This window comes from Hypanus sabinus, chromosome 8 (genome assembly GCF_030144855.1).
Source record: "Hypanus sabinus isolate sHypSab1 chromosome 8, sHypSab1.hap1, whole genome shotgun sequence".
Taxonomy (NCBI): domain Eukaryota; kingdom Metazoa; phylum Chordata; class Chondrichthyes; order Myliobatiformes; family Dasyatidae; genus Hypanus; species Hypanus sabinus.
In genome coordinates, this window is record NC_082713.1 from 154,192,872 (window position 1) to 154,219,935 (window position 27,064).

The following is a 27,064-nucleotide window of genomic DNA, read 5'->3' on the forward strand; positions in this document are numbered from 1 at the left end:
GCTAGACCTCACTTCTAAATACTTCATGGTTACAATGGCAGATTTATCCAATCACAACTAAAAGTTAGCAAATGCACAGATAAGAGTACAACATCATGTAACTTTTGTGCATGTTTAATAAGTTTTTATAATTCTTAAACTTGTGTTTTCATAACTTTGCAAATTGTGGTTTCATTTAATGTCTGTGTATTGTGAAGTTTTAACTTCATCACTTCTTGTGTTGAGACTATAAGGTATAGGAGTAGAATTAGGCCATTTGGCCCTTCAAGTCTGCTCCACCATTTCATCATGGCTGATCCAATTTTCCTCTTAGCCCTAATCTCTTACCTTCTCTCCATATCCCTTCATGCCCAGACCATTCAAGAATCTATCGACCTCTGCGTTAAATGTACATAAAGGCTTGGTCTCCACAACCAACTGTGGCAAAGCATTCCACACATTCACCACTCTGGCTAAAATAATTCCTATCTCCGTTCTAAAAGAACACCCTCATCTGAGGCTGTGTCGTCTGGTTTGGCTCTCCCACCATAGAAAACATCTTCTCTGCATGCACTCTATCAATACGTTTCCATGTGATCACTCGTCATTCTTTTGAATTCTATTGAATACAGGCCCAACGCCATCAAACACTCTTCATATTCAATCCTGGAATAACTTTCATTATCCTCCTTTGAACCCTCTTCAGTTTCAACACATGGGGAGGTCCAAACCTGTTCACAGTACTCCAAGTGAGGCCTCACCAGGGCTTTATAAAGTTTCAAATTGCATCCTTGCTTTTATATTCTAGTCCTCTTGAAATGAATGATAACATTGCAGTTGCCTTCCTCACCACAGACTCGACTTACAAATTAACCTTTAGGGAATTCTGCACAAGAGTGTGATTCTTGCATTGTGTGCGAGAGATCCTGGGTTCAAATCCTGGATGTTCCTTTTTTTGATGGAACTTCCAGAGATGGTGGTGAATGTGTGTTCAATTCTCAACATTCAGTCCATAGCTGTTTATTTCACTGAATTTGTAATAAAGTTATTTTGGTTTTTTTTTAAAAGTTGTTTAGTATCTGTAGCTCTCCAATTTTGTTTTATTTTATGGGCTTTTTTTTCTGATTGAATTTTATTTGCCTTTTATTCATTTTAGATCTTTTCCTTTTTTTTTGAAAACTTTTTTATTGCATTTTTAAATAGTTACAAAGTAAAGTATGAAAAAACAATGTATATAACCCATACCCCCTCCCCTTAACCCCTCCCCCCTAACTGCCCTATAGAAAAAAAAAGAAAGAAAGAAAGAATGAATGCCTGGTTGTTGGAAGATCTCCACATGCTCCATGGAATTTGTAATAACTTTAATATGTATATTTGTTTCTTTCCCCTAATAACCAATTGTTTCATCTTCAGAGCATCTATACATTTAATCCTGTCTTTTGTAAATAAGGGCTCCAAATTTTCAGAAATGTTTCATATTTATCTCTTAAATTATAAGTAATTTTTTCTAATGGAATACAGCCATAGATTTCTTTCTTCCAAGAGTCTATACTTAAATATGTATCCGATTTCCAAGTAACTGCAATAGCTTTTTTGGCTACTGCCAGTGCAATTTTTATAAATTCTTTCTGATATTTATTTAGTTTGAGTTTCGGTTTTATCCCTTCAATATCACCTAGTAAAAGTAATATTGGATTATGAGGAAATTGTGTTCCTGTAATTTGTTCCAGTAAAAGTCTTAAATTTGTCTAAAAAGGTTGAATTTTAGAGCAAGACCATGTCGAATGTAAAAAAAAAAAGTACCAGTTTCCTGGTTACATTGGAAACACTGATCCGATAAATTTGGATTTAATTTGTATTTTTTGTGGTATAATATATAATTGATGTAGAAAATTATACTGCAGTAATCTTAACCGAACATTTATTGTATTTGTCATACTATCAAGACATAGTCTTGACCAATTTGTTTCTTCAATTTTAATATTCAAATTGATTGTAATCAAAGTGATTTGAATATTAAAATTGATCTTTTCCTTTTTGTAATGTCATTGTTTCTCTGAAGAAACAAGAACACTGTGTGGTTCTTGCTTTGTCACTGATGACTAGGAAATATGAGGATATCATGTGAAGCTTGGGAAAGATCAGCAACTTCCTGTGCTCAATATGAAGCTGCTTCTGTTTTGTCCATTATATGCTCAGCATGCTTTTTCATTAAATATTTGCAAGATTAATTCACTCTGATTGCAACTGTACTTCAGAATAAATAGAATCTGCAAATCTCTATGCTTTTTGATGTCTCTAAATTCACAGGAAGATCTGCCGTAATTGTAAGTGTGGTCAGGAAGAGCATGATGTTGTTATCACTAATGAAGAAGACAAGAAAGTGGGCAAACTTTTTGAAGATACAAAATACACTGGTCTTATTGCAAAACTTAAAACTGATGGTGTGCCTGTCTACAAGCGCAACATGGTGACTCTTACTAATCCAGTAGCAGCCAAGAAGGATGTATCCTTTAAAACCGTTACATATGAGTGGGCCCCACCTGTCCAAAATCAAGCATTGGTGAGTAGATATAAATATTTTACAGATGTGTGACTAACTCAAAAAGCACCATTGCAAATTGGTCTCTATTCTAAATCTTCTAATCTGGATTAAAAAAAACTGTCAGATTTTAAATTCTGATGTTTTTTTATCAATATTTTGTTGACCTCTATGAATTGAGATTATCACAGCACACTTCAAAATGAAAAAAAAAATTTAAAAAAAAATGCAGAAAAAGGTCCAAACATCAGAACAATGTGTCCCAATACTTTTTATGGAATACTTTGCCTGAATAGCCTGAATACTTTGGCATTTTGCCATTCCAGATGTACGTACATCATAACAGTTACACATTTATCTTGTTGCTTTATCTGGAACTGGAAAATCCTTAGTTAAACTGCAGGTGTGATGAGTGCAGGGAGAATAACCAGTTGGGAAACTCATTTGTCTTTGAACAGCTGTTGGATCTTCTGCGTGTTTCCTTAGAGGCAAATAAGGGAAAAAGTTATCTTGCCTGACTCACAAACTTGGAAAGCTTTAATAATTCAGCTCATTTCTTCCTTTGAAGGCTGTGCGCTATATGGAGTTGTTACCAAAAGAGAAACAGCCAGTGGCTGGCTCAGAAGGAGCACAGTATCGAAAGAAGCAGTTGGCTAAGCAGTTGCCTGCTCATGATCAAGATCCTGAAAAGTGCCACGAGTTGTCTGTTAATGAGGTGAAACAGATGGAGCAGTTTGTGAAGAAGTACAAGAATGAGGCACTTGGGGTTGGTGATGTCAAACTCCCTGATGAAGTGGAAGCACCGTCTAAAGAACAAAGCAAAGGTGATACTGGTGTGCGAAGTACAACTGCTGCAGTGGGATCAGTGGCTGGGCAACCTGACGCTAAGTATGTAAGTATTGAGGGTGGAGCTTAACATTATTGATAGACATTTTCCTTTTATTTCTTTTTTAATCTTATTCTTGAACAATAATTAAAAGATAAACCTTCCAAAACAAGTTCTGTTTTTTTTTAAGGCACACATGTGAATCTGCAAGTGCTGGAAATCAATAAAAACACAAAATGCTGGCCTGCTGAGTTCTGCCAGCATTTTGTGTTTCTGGTGTTTTTTTTTTAATTTGTAATTATCAACAGCATCTCTAGTTTATGACTTAATTAGCTACAGCTAATTATGCCAAAGTGAATATCTTTACATTATAAAGTAAGTTATCTCTCTTTCTAACTGCTTCACAAAGATATGCTTTCTGAATGGACCTTGAGATTCAAGAATTTGAAACTGGCGCCATTATTGGGAGTCAAAGAAGCTGCTGCGTCTCTGCGTGCCGCCATTTTGGATATATTTAGTACAAGGTTTTAATTACTTGGTTCTTTTTTTTTCAGGATTGTAGCATATTCTGAAAATATTAACAATTTAAAGGAAGCACTATAATTATTTTAGGTGTTGCTATAAGTTGATCTACTCAGATACAGTTCACATAATAGTTTGCGAAGTTGCTTTGGTTTTACCTTGGTTTCCCTGTTGCCTTGAGCAAAATAACATCTTGAAGTCCCCCATTAAATATATAGTTGTTGTGGCAGAGCAATGATCTTAAACTACAACTGCCATTCCAACAAAATCATGAGTTTATTTACCTTCATCTCAACCGGACACCTGGGTTGTCTCTCCCAAGGCATGATGCCATTGTTCCATACAATTGGTATGTACACTTGGAACCTGCTAAAAATTGGAGTTTTTCTCATTTGACAGGAGAATTTATGAGCTTTGCTTGTGGATCCATATCCTGGAAGTAACCCTGGCATTTGCTTCAAAAGATAACAATCTTGGGGAGAAGAACATATGAGTAATATGATTCTTAAGACTAGACAATACAGCACTACCACGAATCTGGTGCCCATTCTTAATATTTGCACTAAATCCTTGCTATGATTTCCATTTGTGTTTCCTTAATAATTAGTGTACCCCAAGTATTTAAGTGTTTGCAATGCTTGTCCAGAGATTTGATGAAATTGTCTTTCTCTCATTATTTTGCTCAATCCTTGGAAGTATTGATGGGTCCATGGAACACGGGCTGGGCACCTGTTTAGTTACTTTCTGAACCTTGCTGTTTAATATGTTCTGCTTCCCCTACCTCATCATTAACTAGGAGGGATTACCAGAGATAACTCTTCAACATAAAGTTCTTACCAGCCTGGGAATGGGAAGGAAATATACTTCTGTGTATACCTACTCACGTAGGCCTCCCCTTTTTTTTTTAGGAAGGTTGTCATTTTGGGTGGCCCACTTGCAGGGAGCCAAAACAGCACAAATTCTTCAAGCAAGGGAGATAACTAGTATAGTATAGAGACATAGAACAGTCACGTACCAGAATACATCGGATGCCTATCCTAGACAGGGTTGACCACTGAGAGCAGGAGTTGAGTTGCACAGCCTACATGATTGTGTTCTGCGGGTGAGGCCAGTAAAGAGCCTGAGGAATGAGAGGATAATTGGGACAATTTTCAGGATCATCTAGTGGGCTGGTGATATCACTGTGTTCAGATAAGTCTGTTGGTTGCTTGGAGACCATCTCACTGTTTAATATTTCCCTATGTAGACAGATTAAACCAAGTCCTTCAAGGCAATGCAACATTGGAGTCATCAATCCAGAGTTGGGTCCTGGAAGGTAGATGAAGCTTAAATAGGAAACATGGATTTTATTAACTTCTGTGTCCCTACAGGCCAAGTCTCCTGTGATCTTACAGGCTTATGCTCCAGTTAGTACAATGCTTTTGATTTATATTACATCTTTAACAACTTTTTTTTTAACACTTTCATGCTTTCTATGTATGATTGGATGATTGGCTGGTGTGTAGCCTGTAGACCAGGTTGACTATTTTCAGGGTGGAAATGACTACCAGGAGGGGGCATCATTTTAGGGAGATTGGAGGAAATTTGTAAGAGGGATGTCGGTGATAAGTTCCTGCTGACATTGAGTAAGAGGTTGTTGATGTGGCAGCAGTCAGCCAGATTTTCAATCTCCCAATGTGCTGATTCGTCATCATCTTTGATTCAGCCAACGACAGTAGTGTCGTCAGCAAACTTAAGTATGCTGTTGGAGCTGTGATTAGCCATACAGTCATAAATATTAAAGCAAGTAGAGCAGTGGGCTGAGGACACAGCCTTGTGGTGTACCTGTTCTGACAAGTGCAATTGAATCCTGGATTTCCTCACAAGGAAGTATTGAGGCCAAAGTCTTGGAGCTTTTTAATTAGTTTTGAAGAGATGGCGGACTAATGTTCTACATCCATTAGTCAAGAGTATTACATTGAGGATCTTTGTAGCTGCAAGTAGAGAGACCAGGAACCCCCAAGCCTGCAATTACCTGGAAGTCCCAGAGCTTAAGTTTCAAATTAGCAAAAACTCAAGCTCAAATTTTGAGTGTTCAGTGATTCACTGTCGCATGTCTCAGGCTTGTTCACACCTTAATAAAAATGACAGGCGGTGATGCTTATCTACAAGTGTGTGCTTGCTTACTACCTAATGTTTAGAGATAGATTAACACTTGACAACAGGATGCAAAGTGACCCACTTTTTAGGTTTTCTCCAATCTTCCACTTTCTCAACTATTTTCTTGCCCTAACCGAATTGAGCTTTTGAAAAATAAAATGGAGGAATGAAGGGACTTTAAACACTAAGCATTTAATTTTAGTGTAAACCCCCAATTGTAGAAGTAAAATAGCAAAAATAGTTTGAATAAATCTTGCTTTATAATTTGTAAAGTTTGATTCCAAGCCAATTCAATGGAATGTGGAGCAAGAATATTGAATTTGTATGCTGTAGATAAATAATGTTTCTGTATAACAAAAAGCTTGGGAATAACTGCATGAGGGAAGTTGCTTTTGCAGGTTAACTACTTGGCTCTCACACTTCAGGAGTAGAGAAGTGTCCCCTATGGGCCCAATGTGCATGTTGAACTCCACTTTGGAAATTTGGTTTTTATGTTAAGTCGGAACACTAAATTTCATAGAACACAAGCTATCGTGTTGCAGATAGAGAATTCATAAGAAAGGATCAGTCTCTACCATAAATTAAAAAGCTTAAATGTGGGATTTCCTTTCTCCATTTCTATTTTATTTTCATTGAAAATTGCATTAAAAGTGGCAGTTGTCATCTTGATTTGCGTTATGATTTAAGTTTAAAATAATTGCTATGGAAGATATCCATGATTGAGATAAGTGCTTTGGGAATGCAGGAATTTTTATAAAATGTTTGTTTATTTCTTGCCTAGGAGGATTTTTTTTAAAGAAAGGAGCAAAATGCTGCTCAGCAGTGGGTTTTCTTTTTGTCTTTTTGCCATCAGATTGTGATGAAAATGTTTTTTTCTTTTCTCAACTTTGTCAGTGATAGCTTTCCACAAAAGGCATATGTACTTGCACTTTCCACACATTTCTGAGCCGTGGAACTCTCATCTCCAGTTTTGCACCATCAAACAGATTCAGTTCCCTTGTATTCCTGATTCCAAATAGCTCCCTGAAAGCTATGTTTACTGATGTAATCTGGTCTGGCATTTTCAACACTCTTGTTTTTCAAGAGATGAAATAACAGGATACAACTTAAGTCCATCACCTTGATGAGTCATTTTATCCATCCTGTGATAAACATTTAAAACTGAAATTGGTTTGAATGAACATTTCCAAATATGCTTTAAATCTTTTTTTGTCCAAGTACTTAAGACCTGAAGGAACCATCTGCTTGTTTTCACTTTATTGTGTTGACTCAACGATTGAAAGAAATTAATCCCCTTTTGTCCTTGTACATATTGTTTAATTCTGAGTGTTGGGAGGAGAATAATTGCACTGTGTTTATAAGCCTAAATCGCATGGAAGACTCTTGAAATGAACAGAATGCATCAGCTGACATGATAAAATGAAGCATACAAATACTGCTCTGCTTTTAACTTTGTACTCTCTCTCTCCTGTCTTTGATCAGTTCGTTTGTTATGTGGCATGTCATGTGACATAGGCGCTCATGGTCTTTCCATAACCACGATTGTTCTTGGCAAATTTTTCTACAGAAATGGTTTGCCATTGCTACCTTCTGGGCAGTGACTTCACAAGATGGGTGACCCCAGCCATTATCGATACTCTGAGAGATTGTCTGCTGGGATGTCAATGGTCACTGAACCAGGACTTGTGATATACATCAACTGTTCATATGACCAGTTTCCTGATTGGTCAGGGCATTAAAGGATGGCAAGAAGACAGGTGTATGGGGTTGAGTAGACTCTGGGATCAGCCATGATGGAATGGCGGAGCAGACTCAGTGTGCTGAATCCCCTAATTCTGCTGCCGTGCCTTATGGTTTCATGGACCATCTGCCGCCTGTTCTCGTGGCTTCACATGACCCTGATCTAGGTGCAAAGCGGATGCTACAGCTTTCCCTGGAGGCTAGTGGAGGGAAGGAGTGCCTAAACCTCCTTTGACAATAGGGGCAGGAGTAGGCCATTCGGCCCTTCTAGCCAGCACTGCCATTCTGTGATCATGGCTGATCATACACAATCAGTACCCCGTTCCTGCCCTCTCCCCATATCCCTTGACCCCACTATCTATAAGAGCTCTATCTAACTCTCTCTTGAATGCATCCAGAGACTTGGCCTCCACTGCCTTCTGGGACAGAGCGTTCCACATATCCACCACTCTCTGGGTGAAAACGTTATACCGCATCTCTGTTCTAAATGGCCTACCCCTTATTCTTAAACTGTGGCCTCTAGTTCTGGACTCACCCATCAGCAGGAACATGCTTCCTGCCTCCAGCATGTCCAATCCCTTAATAATCTTATATGTTTCAATCAGATCCCCTCTCATCCTTCTAAATTCCAGTGTATACAAGCCCAGTCACTCCAGTCTTTCAACATATGACAGTCCTGCCATTCCGGGAATTAACCTTGTGAACCTACGCTGCACTCCCTCAATAGCAAGCATGTCTTTCCTCAAATTTGGAGAACAAAACTGCACACAGTACACCAGGTGGGGTCTCACCAGGGCCCTGTACAGCTGCAGAAGGACCTCTTTACTCCTATACTCAATTCCTCTTGTTATAAAAGCCAGCATGCCATTAGCTTTCTTCACTGCCTGCTGTACCTGCATGCTTGCTTTCATTGACTGATGTACAAGAACACCTAGATCTCGTTGTACTTCCCCTTTTCCTAACTTGATTCCATTTAGATAGTAAACTACCTTCCTGTTCTTGCCACCAAAGTGGATAACCTCACATTTATCCACATTAAACTGCATCTGCCATACATTTGCCCACTCACCCAACCTGACCTGCATTCTCATAACATCCTCCTGACATTTCACACTGCCACCCAGCTTTGTGTCATCAGCAAATTTGCTAATGTTAACTTTTAATCCCTTCATCTAAATCATTAATGTATATTGTAAACAGCTGCGGTCCCAGGACTGAACCTTGCGGTGCCCCACTGGTCACAGCCTGCCATTCCAAAAGGGACCCGTTAATCACTACTCTGTTTCCTGTCAGCCAGCCAGTTTTCAATCCATGTCAGTACTCTGCCCCCAATACCATGTGCCCTAATTTTGCCCACTAATCTCCTATGTGGGACTTCAACAAAAGCTTTCTGGAAGTCCAGGTACACTACATCCACTGGCTCTCCCTTGTCCATTTTCATAGTTACATCCTCAAAAAAAAAACTCCAGAAGATTAGTCAAGCATGATTTTCCCTTCATAAATCCATGCTGACTCGGACCGATTCTTCTACTACTATCCAAATGTGTCGTAATTTCCTCTTTTATAATTGACTCCAGCATCTTTCCCACCACTGATGTCAGGCTAACCTGTCTATAATTCCCTGTTTTCTCTCTCCCTCTTTTCTTGAAAAGTGGGACAACATTAGCCACCCTCCAATCAGCAGGAACTGTTCCTGAATCTATAGAACATTGGAAAATGATTACCAATGCATCCACGATTTCTAGAGCCACCTCTTTAAGTACCCTGGGATGCAGACCATCAGGTCCCGGGGTCTTAACAGCCTTCAGACTCAACAGTCTATCCAACACTGTTTCTTGCCTAATATAAATTTCCTTCAGTTTATCCTTTACCCTAGTTCCTTTGGCCACTATTACATCTGGGAGATTGTTTGTGTCTTCCCTAGCGAAGACAGATGCAAAGTACCTGTTCAACTCATCTGCCATTTCCTTGTTCCCCATAATAAATTCACCCGTTTCTGTCTTCAATGGCCCAATTTTGGTCTTGACTATTTTTTTGCTATTCACATACCTAAAGAAGCTTTTACTATCCTCCTTTATATTTTTGGCTAGTTTACCTTCATACTTCATTTTTTCTTGGCGTATTGGTTTTTTTTGTTATCTGTTGCTCTTTAAAAGCTTCCCAGCCCTCCGGTTTCCTGCTCATCTTTGCTATGTTATACTTCTCTTTTATTTTTATATTGCCCTTTACTTCCCTCGTCAGCCACAGCTGCCCCTTACTCCCCTTAGGATCTTTCTTCCTTTTTTGGAATGAACCGATCCTGCACCTTCTGCATTATTCCAAGAAATACCTGCCATTTTTGTTCCACCGTCTTCCCTGCTAGTGTATTGTTCCATTGAACTTTGGCCAGCTCCTCCCTCATAGCTCCATTGTTCCCTTTGGTAGAGACCTACTCCACATTTTCACCGTTTTAGATGAGTCGCTACATTCAAACACCTGTGCTTAGAATTCAACTGCGTGGCAACATTTTTTGTATGCTCTGCTATTTCATTTGTAGACTGCATTAGGCTCTTCCATGTTCAGATGCATCATCAGCCCATGGTAGACAGATCCAAACCACTACCATGTAAAACACAAGCAAAGTGTTTGGTAATGCATCTGCAACTCGTTTATGGCCATGAGAAAGCCAGTCCACACAGCATTCCATGAATCCAATTTACTGTGTGTACTTTTGTACGTTAGAACAGCTAGTCCGAGGATTTTTTTATGTTGGAAAATACACTCTCAGCCTCCTGGGAGTTCCAGTTTGATTTGGATCCAGTAAAGCATTTTTGAGTTGCTGAAGTGATGAAGTGTTTTCAGATGCAGAAAACGTTCTTACCATGCCCATTTTTAGCAGGGCCTGAAATAGCCAGCTCTTTCTGTCAAGACATTTGCCCAGTTCCCCACTAACCCTCTCCAAAGTACAGTGCACAACCCCCAACTAAGTAAGTCAGTTTCAAAACTCTTTAGATTCTGGATTAGTTCCTGAGGATTGGAGGGTGGCTAATGTAACCCCACTTTTTTTTTTAAAAAGAGGGAGAGAGAAACCGGGAAATTATAGACCAGTTAGTCTGACATCGGTGGTGGGGAAAATGCTAGAGTCGGTTATCAAAGATGTGATAACAGCACATTTGGAAAGAGGTGAAATCATCGGACAAAATCAGCATGGATTTGTGAAGGGAAAATCATGTCTGACGAATCTTATAGAATTTTTTGAAGATGTAACTAGTAGAGTGGATGGGGGAGAGCCAGTGGATGTGGTATATTTAGATTTTCAAAAGGCTTTTGACAAGGTCCCACACAGGAGATTAGTGTGCAGACTTAAAGCCCATGGTATTGGGGGTATGGTATTGATGTGGATAGAGAATTGGTTGGCAGACAGGAAGCAAAGAGTGGGAGTAAACGGGACCTTTTCAGAATGGCAGGCAGTGACTAGTGGGGTACCGCAAGGCTCAGTGCTGGGATCCCAGTTGTTTACAATATATATTAATGATTTAGACGATGGAATTAAATGCAGCATCTCCAAGTTTGCGGATAACACTAAGCTGGGCGGCGGTGTTAACTGTGAGGAGGTTGCTAAGAGGATGAGGGGTGACTTGGATAGGTTAGGTGAGTGGGCGAAATCATGGCAGATGCAATTTAATGTGGATAAATGTGAGGTTATCCACTTCGGTTGCAAGCACAGAAAAACAGATTATTATCTGAATGGTGGCCGATTAGGAAAAGGGGAGGTGCAACAAGACTTGGGTGTCATTGTACACCAGTCATTGAAGGTGGGCATGCAGGTACAGCAGGTGGTGAAAAAGGCAACAGGTATGTTGGTATTCATAGCAAAAGGATTTGAGTACAGGAGCAGGGAGGTACTACTGCAGTTGTACAAGGCCTTGGTGAGACCGCACCTAGAATATTGTGTGCAGTTTTGGCCCACTAATCTGAGGAAAGACATTCTTGCCATAGAAGGAGTACAAAGAAGGTTCACCAGATTGATTCCTGGGATGGCAGGACTTTCAAATGAAGAAAGACTGGATCGACTAGGCTTATACTCACTGGAATTTAGAAGATTGAGGGGGGGAATCTTATTGAAACGTATAAAATTCTAAAGGGATTGGACAGGCTAGATGCAGGAAGATTGCTTCCGATGTTGGGGAAGTCCAGAACAAGGGGTCACAGTTTAAGGATAAAGGGGAAGCCGTTTAGGACCGAGATGAGGAAAAACTTCTTCACACAGAGTGGTGAATCTGTGGAATTCTCTGCCACAGAAAACAGTTGAGGCCGGTTCATTGGCTATATTTCAGAGGAAATTAGATATGGCCTTTGTGGCTAAAGGGATCAGAGGGTATGGAGAGAAAGCAGGTACAGGGTTCTGAGTTGGATGATCAGCCATGATCATACTTAATGGCAGTGCAGGCTCAAAGGACCGAATGGCCTACTCCTGCACCTATTTTCTATGTTTCTATGTTTCTCATGGTCTGTTAAGAAAGCTCTTTTTTTAAACTTGCATCGAGTCCTTTGAGAATTAAAATGCTATTAATTCACAGATCTTTTAAGCAACTAGAAAAAGTGAATATCAAAAAAGTCTACAAGCTGGGAGCAGAATTAGGCTATTCGGCCCATTGAGTCTCTCCGCCATTTCATGATGGCTGATCCATTTCTCTCCTCTCCATTCCCTTTTCACGCCCTGACCAATCACCCTTTTCTGCAACTTCCCTCCAGCTGCACAGCCCTCTGTCATCTGTGCTACGATGCTGCGCTCTTGAGCTGTGAATCTGTATTCTGAATGTCTGAACAAGTCCCATCTCGGTCAGTAGTATTTACAACCAATGGACAGCAGAGGGAGAGCGTCACTTTCTTTCTGATGAATCAATCCATTCCATTTCATGATAAGGACGAATTAATGAGTAAAATATGTAGGTCCAAAGGTCCAAGCAACTTTCTATTCACACGCTTTATTATTTTAGCTATACATTCCCTGAATTTATTTTCACTCAGATGCGATATTTTCAACTACAATTCATGCAAATCCAGCAAAATTGTGTACATGAACAACTTAAAGTATGAAGATTAATAGCAGAAATATTTTTCTTTAAATATTGGTTTTTGAATTTTAGCTTGTATTATCTTAATGTGATTGGGTCAAAGTTTCAGTGGAAACTGACCTCATCTTTTAAATAGGATCCATGTTCTTTGAGATTTGGATGCATGACATTGTTTCCATTATTTTCTTTGCAGTTAGCCTTTCAACATGGGAAAACAAATTCATCATTAGCCTGCTAGAGAGCTCTTCCAGAATTAATAGGTTGCTTTGTTTCAACATCTGTTGTGATTTTCCTTCAGGGCATGGCTTTGAGGTGTGGACATAGTGAATGTTTTTATGCTAGATAATGGATTCAGATTTATTGATTTCTGCTGAATTAGTTTATGAAGTTCATGAAGAAGTAGAACACTAACAATTCCATTTTAACAAACCACAATTATTTCATCAGAATGAGCCATTCTTCAAACAAGTGAGATACCCGACAATTTGCTCCCTCCAAGGTCGACACAGGTTTTGCGGAAGTACACCATGAATTACTGATTAGAGAGCCTCATCTCTTGCTTTTAGTTATTCAGTTTTAATGAGGCTTCAATTATTTATGTGGATAACGCTTTCTTGTAAGATTGCTTCTAATATTTATTAAAACCTTTTGCATTGAATTTATAACATTTTGTTTTTAGTAAAAAGACTGGATTTTATGATGCATTCAAATTATGTACTGTATTTTAGTATTTGATCTTCATGCTTTCCACTCCATTGTTCTTTCCCTATAAACACCTCCTTGGAAAATATTTTGGTTTCTTTGTTAAAATGGAACATTCAGTGACTCCTTCACTAAACTCCTTCATTCTGCATTTTTGTATGTCTTGCCTTTTAAAGATAGTTGACTTGATATGCTATGGATTGTTAAGACTAGGTTTGACACTCTGCAATCCAGATTGGTTCTGTGTTTGACTAGTAAATGCAGATTACTTTCTGATTTTTCTAACATTAAGATTTTAGCTGATTCATAACCCATTTTCAATAAATGATATCAGCAGGGTAATCTTCACAGACATAGAAGGGCCTGATGAGGTCTATTGCAGGTAGCCAAGAGGGGCAAGAAAGAAGATTTCTGGGGGTGTAACAGAACTTTGTATCCTCTTTATCCACAGACCGGTGGACTGGAGTATAGCCAATGTTGTTGCTCTGCTTAAAGACAGTAGAGACATACAAGAAAATTGTAGGCCAAATGAATGGGTTTTGGCCCGAAATGTCATCTGTTTATTCCTCTCAATAGATGCGGCCTGGCCTGCTGAGTTCCTACAGCATTTTCTCTCTGTTGCTCTTGATATCCAGCATCTGCAGGATCTCTTGCATTTCTGTGGAAAGAGAAATGAGTTCACATTTCAGGGTGAATCGTTCCTTTGATAACTTTTCATCTCTCTCCATTAATTTTTGTTCAAATTTATGACTGGTGAAGTTAAAATTAGTCATTGCTACAAGTTTTCCTCATGGTCTCTCCTTGTGATTCAATAGCATGCCAAAGAAGCATTTTGACCTAAAATGCTATCTCTTTCTTTCCACAAATATTGCCTGAACTGCTGAGACCTGAAGAAGGGTTTTGGCTCAAAATGTTGACTATTCATCTCCATAGATGCAACCTGATCTGCTGAGTTCCGCCAGCATTTTGTGGGTTAATTTTTTTTGAAAATTGTGCATTCATGCTTGTAGATGTCTATATCTGGAATTTGATAAATTAAGAAGCCCCATCACACCAGAGTTTTTGTATCTGAAATCCTTAATTTTATTTCTACACTGTAGCAGATCTAGCCATTTTCTGGACTCTGGTTACTGAATTGCAGACTCTTGTCCTTATTTCAGCAATGCTTGCGCTGCAAGCTGAACATGAAGAAGGGTGACCCAGCTGTGTATGCAGAGCGGGCTGGCTATGACAAGCTGTGGCATCCTGCTTGCTTTGTGTGCTGTGTCTGCAGCGAACTTCTCGTGGATATGATCTATTTTTGGAAGAAGGGCAAACTGTACTGTGGCCGTCACTACTGTGACACCGAAAAACCACGATGTGCTGGCTGTGACGAGGTAGGAAAATAAATCTTTGGAAAAGCAGTTGAAAGTGTAAAGCTTCAATATATTTTGTATCCGAGAAATCCAGTGAATTATTTAGACTTTTTAAGAGCAGTAAGAATCCGTATAAAGATATAATGTTTTTGAGTTCCTTTTACTTTTGTCATTCTTCTTGCAGTAAATAAGATCCAGTCAGGTCTTGACACTAGATGTGAAATGGCTGCGTCTAGCTATAATCTTACTCTTCAACTTTAGAAACACAGAATGGTTGTGAATTAGATTGCCACTTACAAAATGGCAAAATAAATTTGTATGCCAATGCACTGCTGCAAGCTTTCTCAATTCTTTTCAGTGCATACCTATACCTCATTTTAAATTCTGTCAACTCTCTGAATTATCAAAAGCAGTTTTTTTTTAAAAAAAGATGAAGGTCGTAAACGTATATGGAACCCTGCGTACAATGTCTGAAATACGTCTTGTGGAAATGTTTGTTTGATGATTAACTTCAATAAAAAAAAAATAAATTACAAATAAGAAGGAAAAAAACACCTTAAAATGCTAGAGAGATTCACACCAGCTGCAACTGAGGTGACAAAAACTCAACATTGTGTACCTGGGGAGGTATTGATTTTTTTTATAAATCAGAAATGCTACATAGAATGAAATTATTTGTTTGTTTTGCTCAAGTTTACTCCACTTCTGAAATAATCTGAAAGGTAAAAAATCAAAAGTTTTGATCTTAGGAGCTTAAAATGTGCTACTGGGTTTTGAAAACTCTAATGGGAAACTTACTAGGTTTTTAAGAACGTATCTCCTGCCTCCTTTGACCAACCATTTCTTCAAGTGGTCCTTGTTTTCTGTTCATAAGAATTTAACTTTGGGTACAGTATCAGGGATGGGGGTGGGGTGGGGAGGTTCTGTGTGGATCAAACTTATTTAACTCCTTATAATTGTCCAGTACACCTCCATTCCTCCCTACCCTGTATAATCGAGAAGTTGTATTTCTAGGAAAAAAGCTTTTGAGTTTCACAATTTTCCAAAGAAAACAAACCAACTTATGTTTTTCTTTTGCGTTTTATTTACTTTTTTTCTTATAGAAACTGAGGAAAAATAGCTAATCTCAAATTTTTGGTTGTGATTTGTCAATTCAGTGTGCGTAAAATTTCTGTCCTGAGTTGCCATATAGCTGAGTGCGCATTATATATAGTTCACCTCATGATCATTTGAACTTGAGAAAGTCAGATTGCACTTTAGGCTGTAGCCACAGAATGTGTCTTTACATAAGTAAATAAGTGAGCAGGGAGAAGGCCAGTTCCCACAGAACTTGAAACTTTGTTATTTCTCATTTGTTACAACACAATAGGAAGGTGTTGCACTTGACTTTGGTGCCTTAACCAAAACTTGCTAATAGTTTGCCCATTTAATGGACAATTTTTGTGGCTTTCACAAATGATATTCCACAGTGAAACTGAATATACATAGCTGCCAATATACTACTTTAACCCTTTTCGAACTTTAAAGTGGAATGAAAAACATTAAGACACATTCCAACATAAGCAGATCATGTAGGTGGCTCCTTAACCCACAGGTCACCTGTCCAGGTAGGAGACGACAGAACAACTGTACAGTACGAACTTCAGTAAACAAAGTCTGTTAAGTGACTTCTACTTGCTTCAAATAGCCTTGCAAAGAAATAATGTCTTTAAATTTGAGGGGGGTTTTTTTGCAGACTAGACTCATCCACATTTGAGGGAAAAGTGCCTTGCAGGAGCTAAATGGAAAATATTGAGCTATATGGTCTGTTCAAAAGTGGGAAGTCTAAAGTTGAAATTGTGATGGATTTCCTACTTATGTAATCCAAGCTAATTTCATAATTCAATTTCCTACTATTCATTTTTACTAAAAAGGGATTTGAAGTAGGATTACTTGCATATTTTCTTTGGGGGGTGGGAATAATTGAGCTTTGCTACAGAAAGCATTTTAACTGCCTAAACCTCATCAGGTATCAGAGTTCTTGGCCAGGTACTTGTGATTATGGCCTTCTGGTGAAATCAGATAACAAGCTGTAGCTCCCCCATGTATCAGTCCCTTGAATGAATGACTGGCTACTCACATAGCGTGCAAGAACCTGTTGATTGCAAGACCTGACCTTTCCTAAACTCATATCAGTGGAAAATTACTCATAGTCAAAATCCACAGGGAAGCCATTGTTATAATCTGAGTTCAATTGTTTTTTTTGGGAAAAGGTCTGAAACATCTAAAGCAAATATGCATATGTTAACTTTATTGTTGAGGTAATCATGAAAGAATATATGGTGGTGTGCACATTAAATATACTCTACATTTATCTAATTTCCTACCTTTACACTGTCCATAGTTAGAATGAAAGTTATCCAGAGATTTAGTTGAAGAGGAAGAAATTCAATTAATTTATAATTTTATTTTCCTTAAATGCACGGTATTAATATTTTAAACCTGAAAGCTCAATACTATTTTTATGTGTTTATGAACAAAATTGTAGACAAATGTAATGGTCAAATTCAATAGTTTAAGGTTTCTTTATTGAATATTCAAATGGAACACTTGACCATAAAAGAATGAATATTTGGCAACTAAATTTTACCTGATGCTATGAAAGAGACCAATCAGATGACCAGTAATGTAACTAGTTGCTCTATTATGTAGAGAGATTTATTTACACAGATCTGCAGTGTAAATATAAAAACACATTTACAATTTTTTTTCCAGCCACCCTTTCCTAAAAGTGCTTTACCCCTCCTACTGTCTTCATCTCGAAGTCTGCAGTGCCACAAGAGATGCAGATTCATGGCTTGGTATTTTCTGTAACACCTTAAATTTACAGATTTAAAAACCTAAGAATCCTATTTTTTTCCTCTCCATTTTCTTCTAGTGGTTCAGTTCTAGCCTTGGACTGTAGGTGGCACTGTAGTGCATGTTCTTTTCTGCCCATTGGCCTGATGTCCTAGTTTTGAAGCTTTCTGGCTCACTTATATGCACTTTACCATGTGCCACTCCAACCTGCCACATCACTAACTTGAAAGTAAAACCTGGGAGATCTGGAGTTCCATTTTTTAAAAAAATAATAATAATAATAATTCATGAAATATAATTTTAAATGATAGAATCCTGCTCACAATTCCACTATATTCTTGCTGTGAGACTCCTAATCTTATTGTAAATCATTATAGTCAATCAATACCATTAAGTTCAACCAGAAGACCTGTGACTGATGATTAATTTGCCTTCCACATAACTGTGCTTGACCAGAATGCAAACTCCTTCACCAAAACAATAGGTGTCATAGTCTATTTCCAGAAAATGCTCCTAATCCTGTTAATACAGACAGCAAAGTGGTTCAATTCTGTTTAGTAATAATACCCATCAAAATCTGAGAGCCAAATCTCCTGAAGCTGGATATACTCCACTGGCTTTCTGTAGCTCAAAAAATGCAGTGTCAAATTTTTGTACCCATGTTGACAGAATAATTGACACTGGCATCCTGTCATCAAGTCCAGTCCCTGTTATTGTGATTCCTACAGTGCATTAGGATTTAATTTGCAAACTTCATTTTTGTTTCTGTAGACACCCTCCCATTTCCAACAATATTCTGTCTTACTTGGCTTTTAATAATGGTTGTTTTGGACTAAAAGTAAAAAGGTTGAAAAAAAATATCTATTACACTGGCACTGTAAAAATTATGAATTAATCAAATTTGAGGTTTTTTCCATTCTAGAACTTGTAGTGCAATAATTCTGTTCTTTGTAATAACTCGTATTACCTAATCACAATGTGTTGAATTCACTGCTCTTATTATTGCCATCTTTCTTTCTTTATTTCCCAGCTGATATTCAGCAATGAATATACCCAGGCTGAAGGGCAGAATTGGCACTTGAAGCACTTCTGCTGTTTTGAATGTGACTCTGTCCTTGCAGGAGAAATCTATGTGATGGTGAACGAGAAACCTGTCTGCAGACCTTGCTATGTGAAGTTTCATGCTGTGGTAATGTATCTCATCTTGTTGAAGATTGATCCTGCCCTTGAGAAATAAGAGATTTTCATTTAGCTTCATTTCAGTTAAATGATGCATTGTCATCAACTAGCAAAGGAGTCAACAATTTGGACTAATGATTTGGCTCTCCTAAGGGCTATCGAGTTGGTTTTGTTCAACCATTCTTTCCCAGTCTTTTACTTTGTAAAAGTTGATTTTTTTTTCATAAGTCATATCAGATGGCAGTTTATATCCTAACTATTCTATAAAAAAAGATATTCTTCGTATTCCCTCTGATACCTTACCTGATTAACTGCAATTCTTATGTAGAATATAATGCATAATTAAAAAAAATACTATTAAGTATCATCATCATGATGTGGATGATCATGGTCTTGACCATGATTGTCCCTGACAAATTTTTCTACAGAAGTGTTTTGCCATTGCCACCTTCTGGGCAGTGTCTTTACAAGACAGATGACCCCAGTCATTAGCATAGATTGTCTGGCATCAGTGGTTGCATAACCAGGACTTGTGATATGCACCAGCCACTCATATGACCATCCACCACCTGCTCTCATGGCTTCACATGACCCTGATCAGGGGGATAAGTAAGTTGCACACCTTGTCCAAGAGTGACCTGCAGGATAATGGAGGGAAGGAGTGCTGTGCACCTCCTTTGGTCGAGAAGAATCTCCACCCTGCTAACCTACTATCAAATTCATGTTGGATTTTTCAGTACATGGAAACGATTGTTTAAGAAAGACAACATTATTTTGGTGTTTTATCATAAATCATAAATGATATAAAGATCTGTTCCGTTTAGGTACATGGAGATGCACAACAGGGGAACGGGCTGTTGGGTCCAACTGGTCCACACTAACCAAGATTCCCATCTAAGCTGGTCCTACTTACCTGGGGGAAGTGTAAAGATATAATGGTCAGATTTGAAGAGGGAGACATTATCTGGAAGGTGTGCAGGATCATTCTTTGCAGTTAAATATTATGTAGAAAGAAAACTAGTGCAAAGGGCCAAAGCATGGGATGGAATTGAACCAGTATTAAACAATGGCAGTTCTTTGCTTGTCCTAAGTTTGCAACAGGTACCAGCTCTGACTACCTGTGACACCCAATTTCTGAATGCCATTGCTCTGTGGCCACAGCCTTGAAACGAGCACCTGGGAAAATAAGTAGTGCGAAAATAGAAAATTTTAAAAAAGCAGTGAGGTGATGTTCAATGTCCATTCAGAAGTCGGGTGGCAGAGGGGAAGAAGCTCTGAGAATGTAGATGAGAAGTAATTTTTTTTTAAAACTGCATGCTGCTAAATGCCACATATTGAATCTTTAGAATGAAGACAATAAGCTGTGCAGCGATTATTTCATTATTTGCATCAATCTTTTCTTTTAGGTGTGCCAGGCCTGTCATAATGTTGTTGATCCAGAGGCTCAGCGTGTTACATATGGGAACCACAACTGGCATGCCACCCCTGAGTGCTTCCTGTGCTCCTGCTGTGGCAAGTGCCTGATTGGCCAGAAGTTCATGCCAGTGGAAGCAATGTTGTTCTGCTCAGTGGACTGCAAGAAGAAGTTGATGTCTTAAACAGAGGCACAATTAAAATCATGTATGGTACCATGTTTGCGGATTCTAAATTCTGGTACTGATAAGTTGTGAATTGAGGAATTGCTCTGATTTCAAAATGAAAGAATGCGCTAATCAAAGTAATAGGTTTTGCATGATTGTAACTAGGGAATTTGTTAGTAAAATCACCTCCTCCTGTAAAACCACTTATTTTATGCTAAGCATCTTGGTTCTGAAGATCAAAGCTGGAAACCACATTCTTAAAAATATAAGAAATTACATTTTTTTTTGTTACTCAGTAGTACAAAATGTACCTTTTTGTATTTCCTTTTTGCTTAAATAAAATTTCAATTGATAAACACAATTTCAATTGATCTGTTTCTTTCTCCCTGCATGTTCTGCAATCTAGACATGAGCTGCTCTGCTGGCCTTAAGAGTTAAAACACACCTGCAAACAGCACTCTGCTTTGTTGAGCACCTCCACCCCATCCGCCACCAGTGGGCCTTCCCAGAGGACAAACATTGGAATTCCCATTCCCATTCCGATTCTAACATGTTGGTCCATGGCCGCCACCTGTGCCAAGATGAGGCCACCCTCGGTTGAGGAGAAACACCTGGTATTCCATCTGGGTAGCCCCCAACCTGATGCCATGAATATCAATTTCTCTTTCCAGTAAAAAAAAATTCCCTCTCCTCTTCCTCTATTTTCCACTTTGACATTTTGCCTCTTCTCATCTGCCTGTTACTTCCTCCCAGATCTTCTTCCCTTTCTCCTGTGGTCCATTCTCCTCTCCTATCAGATTCCTTCTCTTCTACCCTCTGACCTTGCCTAACACCTGGCTTCACCTATCACCTTCCAGCTAGCCTCCTTCCCCTCCCCCACCTTTTTATTCTGACATCTTCCCCTTCCTCCTCTGTCGTGCAGAAAGGTCTCAGCCCAAAACTGAACTATCTATTCATTCCCATAGACGCTGCCTGACCTGTTGAGTTCCTCCAGCACTTTGTGTGTGTGTGTGTTACTCTTTCCTCCAAGTTTGAATTACTCCAGATCAAGTCTCTCACCAGTAGAGTGAGCACTAAAATCAACTTTGATCCTCCAGATGAGCATGGATCGGTGAGATACTGCTTTAATGTGTTAATTTTTCAGAATGAGTCAGAGCCAGGCCGAGCCAGATGCCCATCTAAGTTACAATGAGTGCATTTGACCCATAGGATGTTAAACAGAAGCCTCATTTACACTGTCAGTGTAAAAGATCTCAAAGGCTATATATTTTCATAGAAGTGTTGAAAGGTTATCTCCAGTGTCTTCCCTCGTTTTTATTTCATGCTGGGCATTTCTGACCACTTGCCTGTTTATCTCAATATTACTTCTGGCAGGTGTGCATATAGGTTTTGACATCTCTGTGAATACCGGTCCAAAGTACTTCATAACTATGAAGATTGAAAGATACAAAAGTGCAGATCCTTTTCTCTTGTGCACCCCTGCTAAGCGGCTGTTTACAGCTCACTGTCATGAGTCGGGCACAGAGCCAGCGCATTGCTTTGGCTGCTTGCCTGTTGAGGCTGGGAAATCAGGCCTCGGTGACCACACTTAAAGGCACAGTGCCTTCTGCTAACATGGCAAGTGCGAGCAGTTTCTCCCTCCTGTCTTCAATCACCACACGTTGTACCTTACAAATTTGTAACTGCTTTTGTCTTTTGTGCTCGCCCCTTGCACTAAAAGCCCAGCTTTCCTGAAGATGTATCTCAATCCAGCCCCAGCAGGCACCATCTCTGAGAATGGCAGGTTATTGGGTTGACTAAAGTTGACACGTACAAGCCCTGAAGACATTATCCAGGAGGTAATGTACCTTGTCGCTGGATCCACTTCTGCTCTAACATCTCCTCCTACATCTCCTCCTGTTGCCCATGGTGCCACAGTTATGTAACAAGAAACAAACAACCACAGTTCTTGCACACCACTTCTACAAACCTCCCAGATCACCCTGACAGCAGATGTTTGTGTGGCTTTCATGTGAATTGTATTGAATCTTAATGGGTATCTCCACTCACGACTGCAGTGTAATGGTTATCACCCTGGTAGCTTGTCAGAGGTTTTGCTAGTAAGTTACAGTGCAATTCCATGTTCCAGAACAATCAGAGTCAAGTCAAGAGCAAGCTGAATGGTGAATGGAATTCTCTTCATTCAGCAACGTGACGATGTGGGATTAGAATCCTAAAAAACCAATCCGGGGCAGTCAACAGCTGCCCTTGGACTATATGACCTAGAAGCATAATTAGGCCATTTGGCCCATTGAGTTTGCTCTGCCATTTCATCATGGCTGATTGATTATCCCTCTCAACCCCACTCTCCTGCCTTCTCCGGGAGCCTGAAATGGTGCTGAAGTCTAGGACAGTCCTTTCCTGCTTTACTCCATCTGCCGGGAGTGTGAGGTTGTTGTTTCCCCCTTGCAGAATCTTTCTGATCTCTTTAATCACCACTAAGTTCTTGGGATTCTGGATGACTTCCAGTTCTTTGAGCTCTGAGGTGACAGCTGATGTCACTATGGAATCAGCACTGTCTGTGCATAACCAGTCAGCTCCTACCACCATTTTCACTGGACTTCAGTGGGATTCTGACAATTGGTCAGTGCTCCATACACCTTCATTTTGTGCAGTCAGGGGCCAAAGGATATTGCACTCACTCAAGATCGCAATGTCTTGTGTCTCCCACTATAATGCGATCTAACCAGTTGTGTGGCTGAAGCCTGAGCAGTCTTTCCCTGTTTTTCTCCTTCCACAGAGTGAGGCAAGTTCTTGTTCTGACTTGCAGACTCACTAATGATTCTTCACAATAACAAGTACAGAGCAAACCACTGGATGTCTCCTGTGGCAACCTATTATCACAAACATTAGCCAAACTGAGAAACTAATACCTTTCTGTTTAGCCGAGACTATCACCCACTTCCTCGAAGGCCAGCGATGCCAGCAGCTCTCTTCCCACACATAGACATTGGAGATTGCAAATACTGGCATCTAGAAAAACAATCATTATTACTCAATTATTGTTAATTGGTGGAGTGAAACTTCAAAAGACAACTGGTCACTCTGAGAAAGGGGAAGTATCATGGTAAACGCTGGATGGGACTTGAAGGGCACTTGGCACTTTCTGTGTCCCGTTGCCCAAGTGTTTAAGTAACTGCATTGAAACATTATTGTCACATGAACATTTATGGCTATACCACCACGTCACCCAAATACCAATTTGAGGTTTGGATCCAGAGGAAATATTTAACCAAAATCAGCCTGCTTTTAGATCAGGGGTTCCCAACTACTCTTCGGCTAAGGGTAGGGGCCCATGGCGTACAGAAAGTTGGGAACCCCCATTTCAGATGGGCCTAAAGGATTCCAGGATGCCACCACTAGGTCCTACTGCAAGATTTGTGAAATGCTTATATATGGATGCTGCAAGCAAAAGGAAATCTAATTGGATGTTGTTCTTTATGGTTGTGGAAACAGTTGACAAAAGTAGTAGTGTTATCCATCAGTTATATATGGCAGAGGTGAGACTGTATCTGGGGTTCTGGGGCATAAGTCTCCTTATTTAAGGAAGATGTAAATACCTCAGAGGTTTTATTAGGCTAATACATAAATGGGACAGTGTATCATGGACATGAGGAAAGATCAATGGGCTGATCTTGTATCTGCTGGCATTTGGAAGAGTAAGGGGAGTTTGAAGGAAACAGATAAGATCCTGAGGGATGTTGACAGGGTGACTGTAGAGAGAAATCAGCAGGCCAGGCAACATCTATAAAAAAGAATAAACAGTCAATGTTTTGAGCAGAGACCTTTCATCTGGACCTTTTCCATACTCTTTTCCATGGAAAATAGTAAACGTCAATTCTTTACTCTTTTCCATAGAAGCTGCCTGGCCTGCTGAGTTCCTCCAGCATCTTGTGTGTGTTACTTTGATTTCCAGGATCTGCAGAATTTGTCCTGGCTGTAGAAAGAATGTTTCCTCTTAGAGGATCTAATAGCAGGGGTGGGGTAGCTCACTGTTTAAAATTTGGCAATAACTCATTGGATATAGATTTGAGATTAAATGTTTTCTCTATGAGTGCCACAACTCTTTGGAACTATCCACCCAAGGGTAGTGAAAACAGAGGCTTTGAATATTTTTAAGGTAGAAGTAGGAAGATCCTTGATAAGGAATGGGACAGGAATGTAGAGTTAGTTACAGTAAATCCATCAAGATCCTGTTAAATGACAGCAGCTCAGAGGAGATACGTGACCTGTTCTGAGGAGCTACATGACCTGCTATTGCTCCTATCTTGTACTTTTGTTGTCTATGTGTGTGGATCTGGATATTAGTTTTTCCTCAGTCAGCACAATTAGTGGACTTTCTATAGCTACCACAGTGCTGCTAATAGAAGTCTGTTGTTCTTCCTTTTCTTGCCTCATGGCATTTTTTTGCCATTTCTTTAGCATTTGTCTGTTTTTTCTGAGGCCAAGTTGCTAGCTCAAAACTCAACCTAGCACAGATGGAAAGCGTGCAAGGAGCCGGCTGGATTCAAACCCAAGACCATTGTCCTCAAAGCCCAGTGCTGATGCCTCCTCACCACCGCCTGCCAAAAGAATCCTGCTGTGTGCAAAACAAAGGCCATAATATGTCCTATGTGAGTATACTTCGGAGCTACTTAATTGGTTATGATGGACTTCTGGCTGTCCCACAAAGGACACAAAAGGTCTCATAAATGTTTGACTTCTTAACAACAGCTGCCTTGATGAAGCAACAAGTGTAGTGTCCGTAATTAAGTACTTCAATGAATGCCTCATGTTCCCTAGGTGTTAATGAAGGAACACAATTTAAAAGAAAGGAAGGTACAATCTGTGCAAATTCTATATCCTGTCATAACCCATAATGTAATGCAGTCTTTCTGGTCGTCATTTCTAAACAAGTGCTCTGGTTGGCTTGTTGAAGGAGAGTAGAGAACGATTAAAGGATATTAATGAATTCTATCTGCTACCCTACTTATGCTGTTACCTTTATATTAAACTATCAGAATAACCCCTATGGATCTCTCCATTCAGAATATTTTTGATTCCAACTGAACTGCAATTTCTTTTTAGAGAGCAAAGTTATTCACATGGTGGCAGGGTGGAGATTATTAAAGGCCTGCTTCTTCCCTCTGCTAGCCTGAAGGGGAGCCTTGAGCAAGGTGTAGCACTTGCTTAGCGACCGCCCCCCCCCCCCCCAATCAGGGTCACATGAAGCCATGGGAGCAGGTGGTGGATGGTCATTTGAGCAGCTGGTTCATGTCATAAATCCTGGTTATGCAATCACTGACACCAGGCAGGTTATCTCTGAAGACTACTGATAATGGCTGGGGCCACCCATGTTGTAAAGACACCGCCCAGGCAATGACAAACCACGTCTGTGGGACAATTTGCCAAGAACAATCATGGTCATGGAAAATCCATGATGGCCCACGTCGGACGACACGGCACATCACGAACAACAAATAAATTTCAATTTCAGTTGCTTAAAATAGGCACTAATTTGTAAGGCTGCCTTTAGACTTATATTTAATATAACCAATTTTAGCCCAGCATCGTGGAAGATTTTGAACAAATGAGGTTCTGCAGTTACTGTAAAACTGGAGGAGCTCAGCAGGTTGGGCAGCATCTATGGAAAGAAATTAATGAGTCCTGTTGAAAGGTCTTAGCTCAAGCAATTGACTGCTTATTCCTCTCAATAGTTGCTGCCCAAGCTGCTGAGCTCCTACTGCGTCTTGTGTGTGTTGATAATGAAAGATTTATATTGTGGGGATAAGGGTAGATAGCTGTCCTTACCAATACCCATTGATGAGAGACTAATATGAAACACATTTTCTATTATACTAAGAAATGCACCAAAAAGTTTAAGACAATTCATCAGCCATTTCACGTTATTAATATTTTAGAAGTGCAACTCAGTGTATCTGAAGTTATTGTCTTACAGTGCTCCAAGGTTAACTAGGTAACTACTTGTAGTATAGTAAATTTAAGGCAAAATATTTCCTCAAGAGTTGAGACACTTTATGCATGCAGTGCTTGGGATAAGTGCAACATCCATTGACACTGCAATGAGCTTGTACAGCATAAGACCATAAGATATCAGAGCAGAATTAGGCCATTTCACCTATTTTTCCTCTCAAACCCATTCTCCTTCCCATAACCTTTCATGCCCCAACAAATCAAGAACCTGTCTTAAATATACCTCAATGGCCTGGCCTCCATAGTCATCTGTGACAACGAATTCCACAAATTCACCACCTCTAGCTAAAGATATTCCTCCTCATCTCTGTTCTAAATGGATGTCCCTTTACTCTGAGTTTGTGCCCTCTGGTCCTAGACACCCCCACCATAGAAACATTCTCTCCATATCCACTCTATCTAGGCATTTCAATGGTTAATGGGTTTCAATGAGAATCCCACACATTCTTCTAAATTCCAGTGAGTACAGACCCAAAGCCATCAAACGCTCCTCATAAGATGACAATTTCATTCCCAGAATCATTCTCATTAACCTCTTCTGAATTCTCTCCAAAGTCAGCACATTCTTTCTTCAATAAGTGGACCAAAACTGT

The 27,064-nt window shown here is 39.5% G+C and overlaps 1 protein-coding gene and 1 long non-coding RNA gene across 10 annotated transcripts in view; one reads left to right on the top strand and one right to left on the bottom strand.

Annotated features, from left to right (window-relative positions):
- Positions 1 to 20,820, top strand: part of tes (testis derived transcript (3 LIM domains)) — a 39,742-nt gene extending 18,922 nt beyond the window's left edge. Inside the window, exons 3-7 of the mRNA XM_059978271.1 lie at positions 2,290 to 2,542; positions 3,090 to 3,413; positions 14,668 to 14,883; positions 18,731 to 18,889; positions 20,286 to 20,820. Of these exons, the coding sequence (XP_059834254.1) occupies positions 2,290 to 2,542; positions 3,090 to 3,413; positions 14,668 to 14,883; positions 18,731 to 18,889; positions 20,286 to 20,477 (1,144 nt within the window). The 3' untranslated portion in view covers positions 20,478 to 20,820. The remainder of the gene's footprint in view (positions 1 to 2,289; positions 2,543 to 3,089; positions 3,414 to 14,667; positions 14,884 to 18,730; positions 18,890 to 20,285) is intronic.
- The window catches only part of LOC132398611 (uncharacterized), a 94,546-nt gene continuing 79,190 nt past the window's right edge, over positions 11,709 to 27,064 (bottom strand). For all 9 annotated transcript variants that reach the window (XR_009513717.1, XR_009513718.1, XR_009513714.1 and 6 more), the window contains 2 exons: positions 23,372 to 23,471; positions 11,709 to 14,165 (listed from right to left, as the gene is read on the bottom strand). This is a non-coding gene — a long non-coding RNA (uncharacterized LOC132398611). The remainder of the gene's footprint in view (positions 14,166 to 23,371; positions 23,472 to 27,064) is intronic.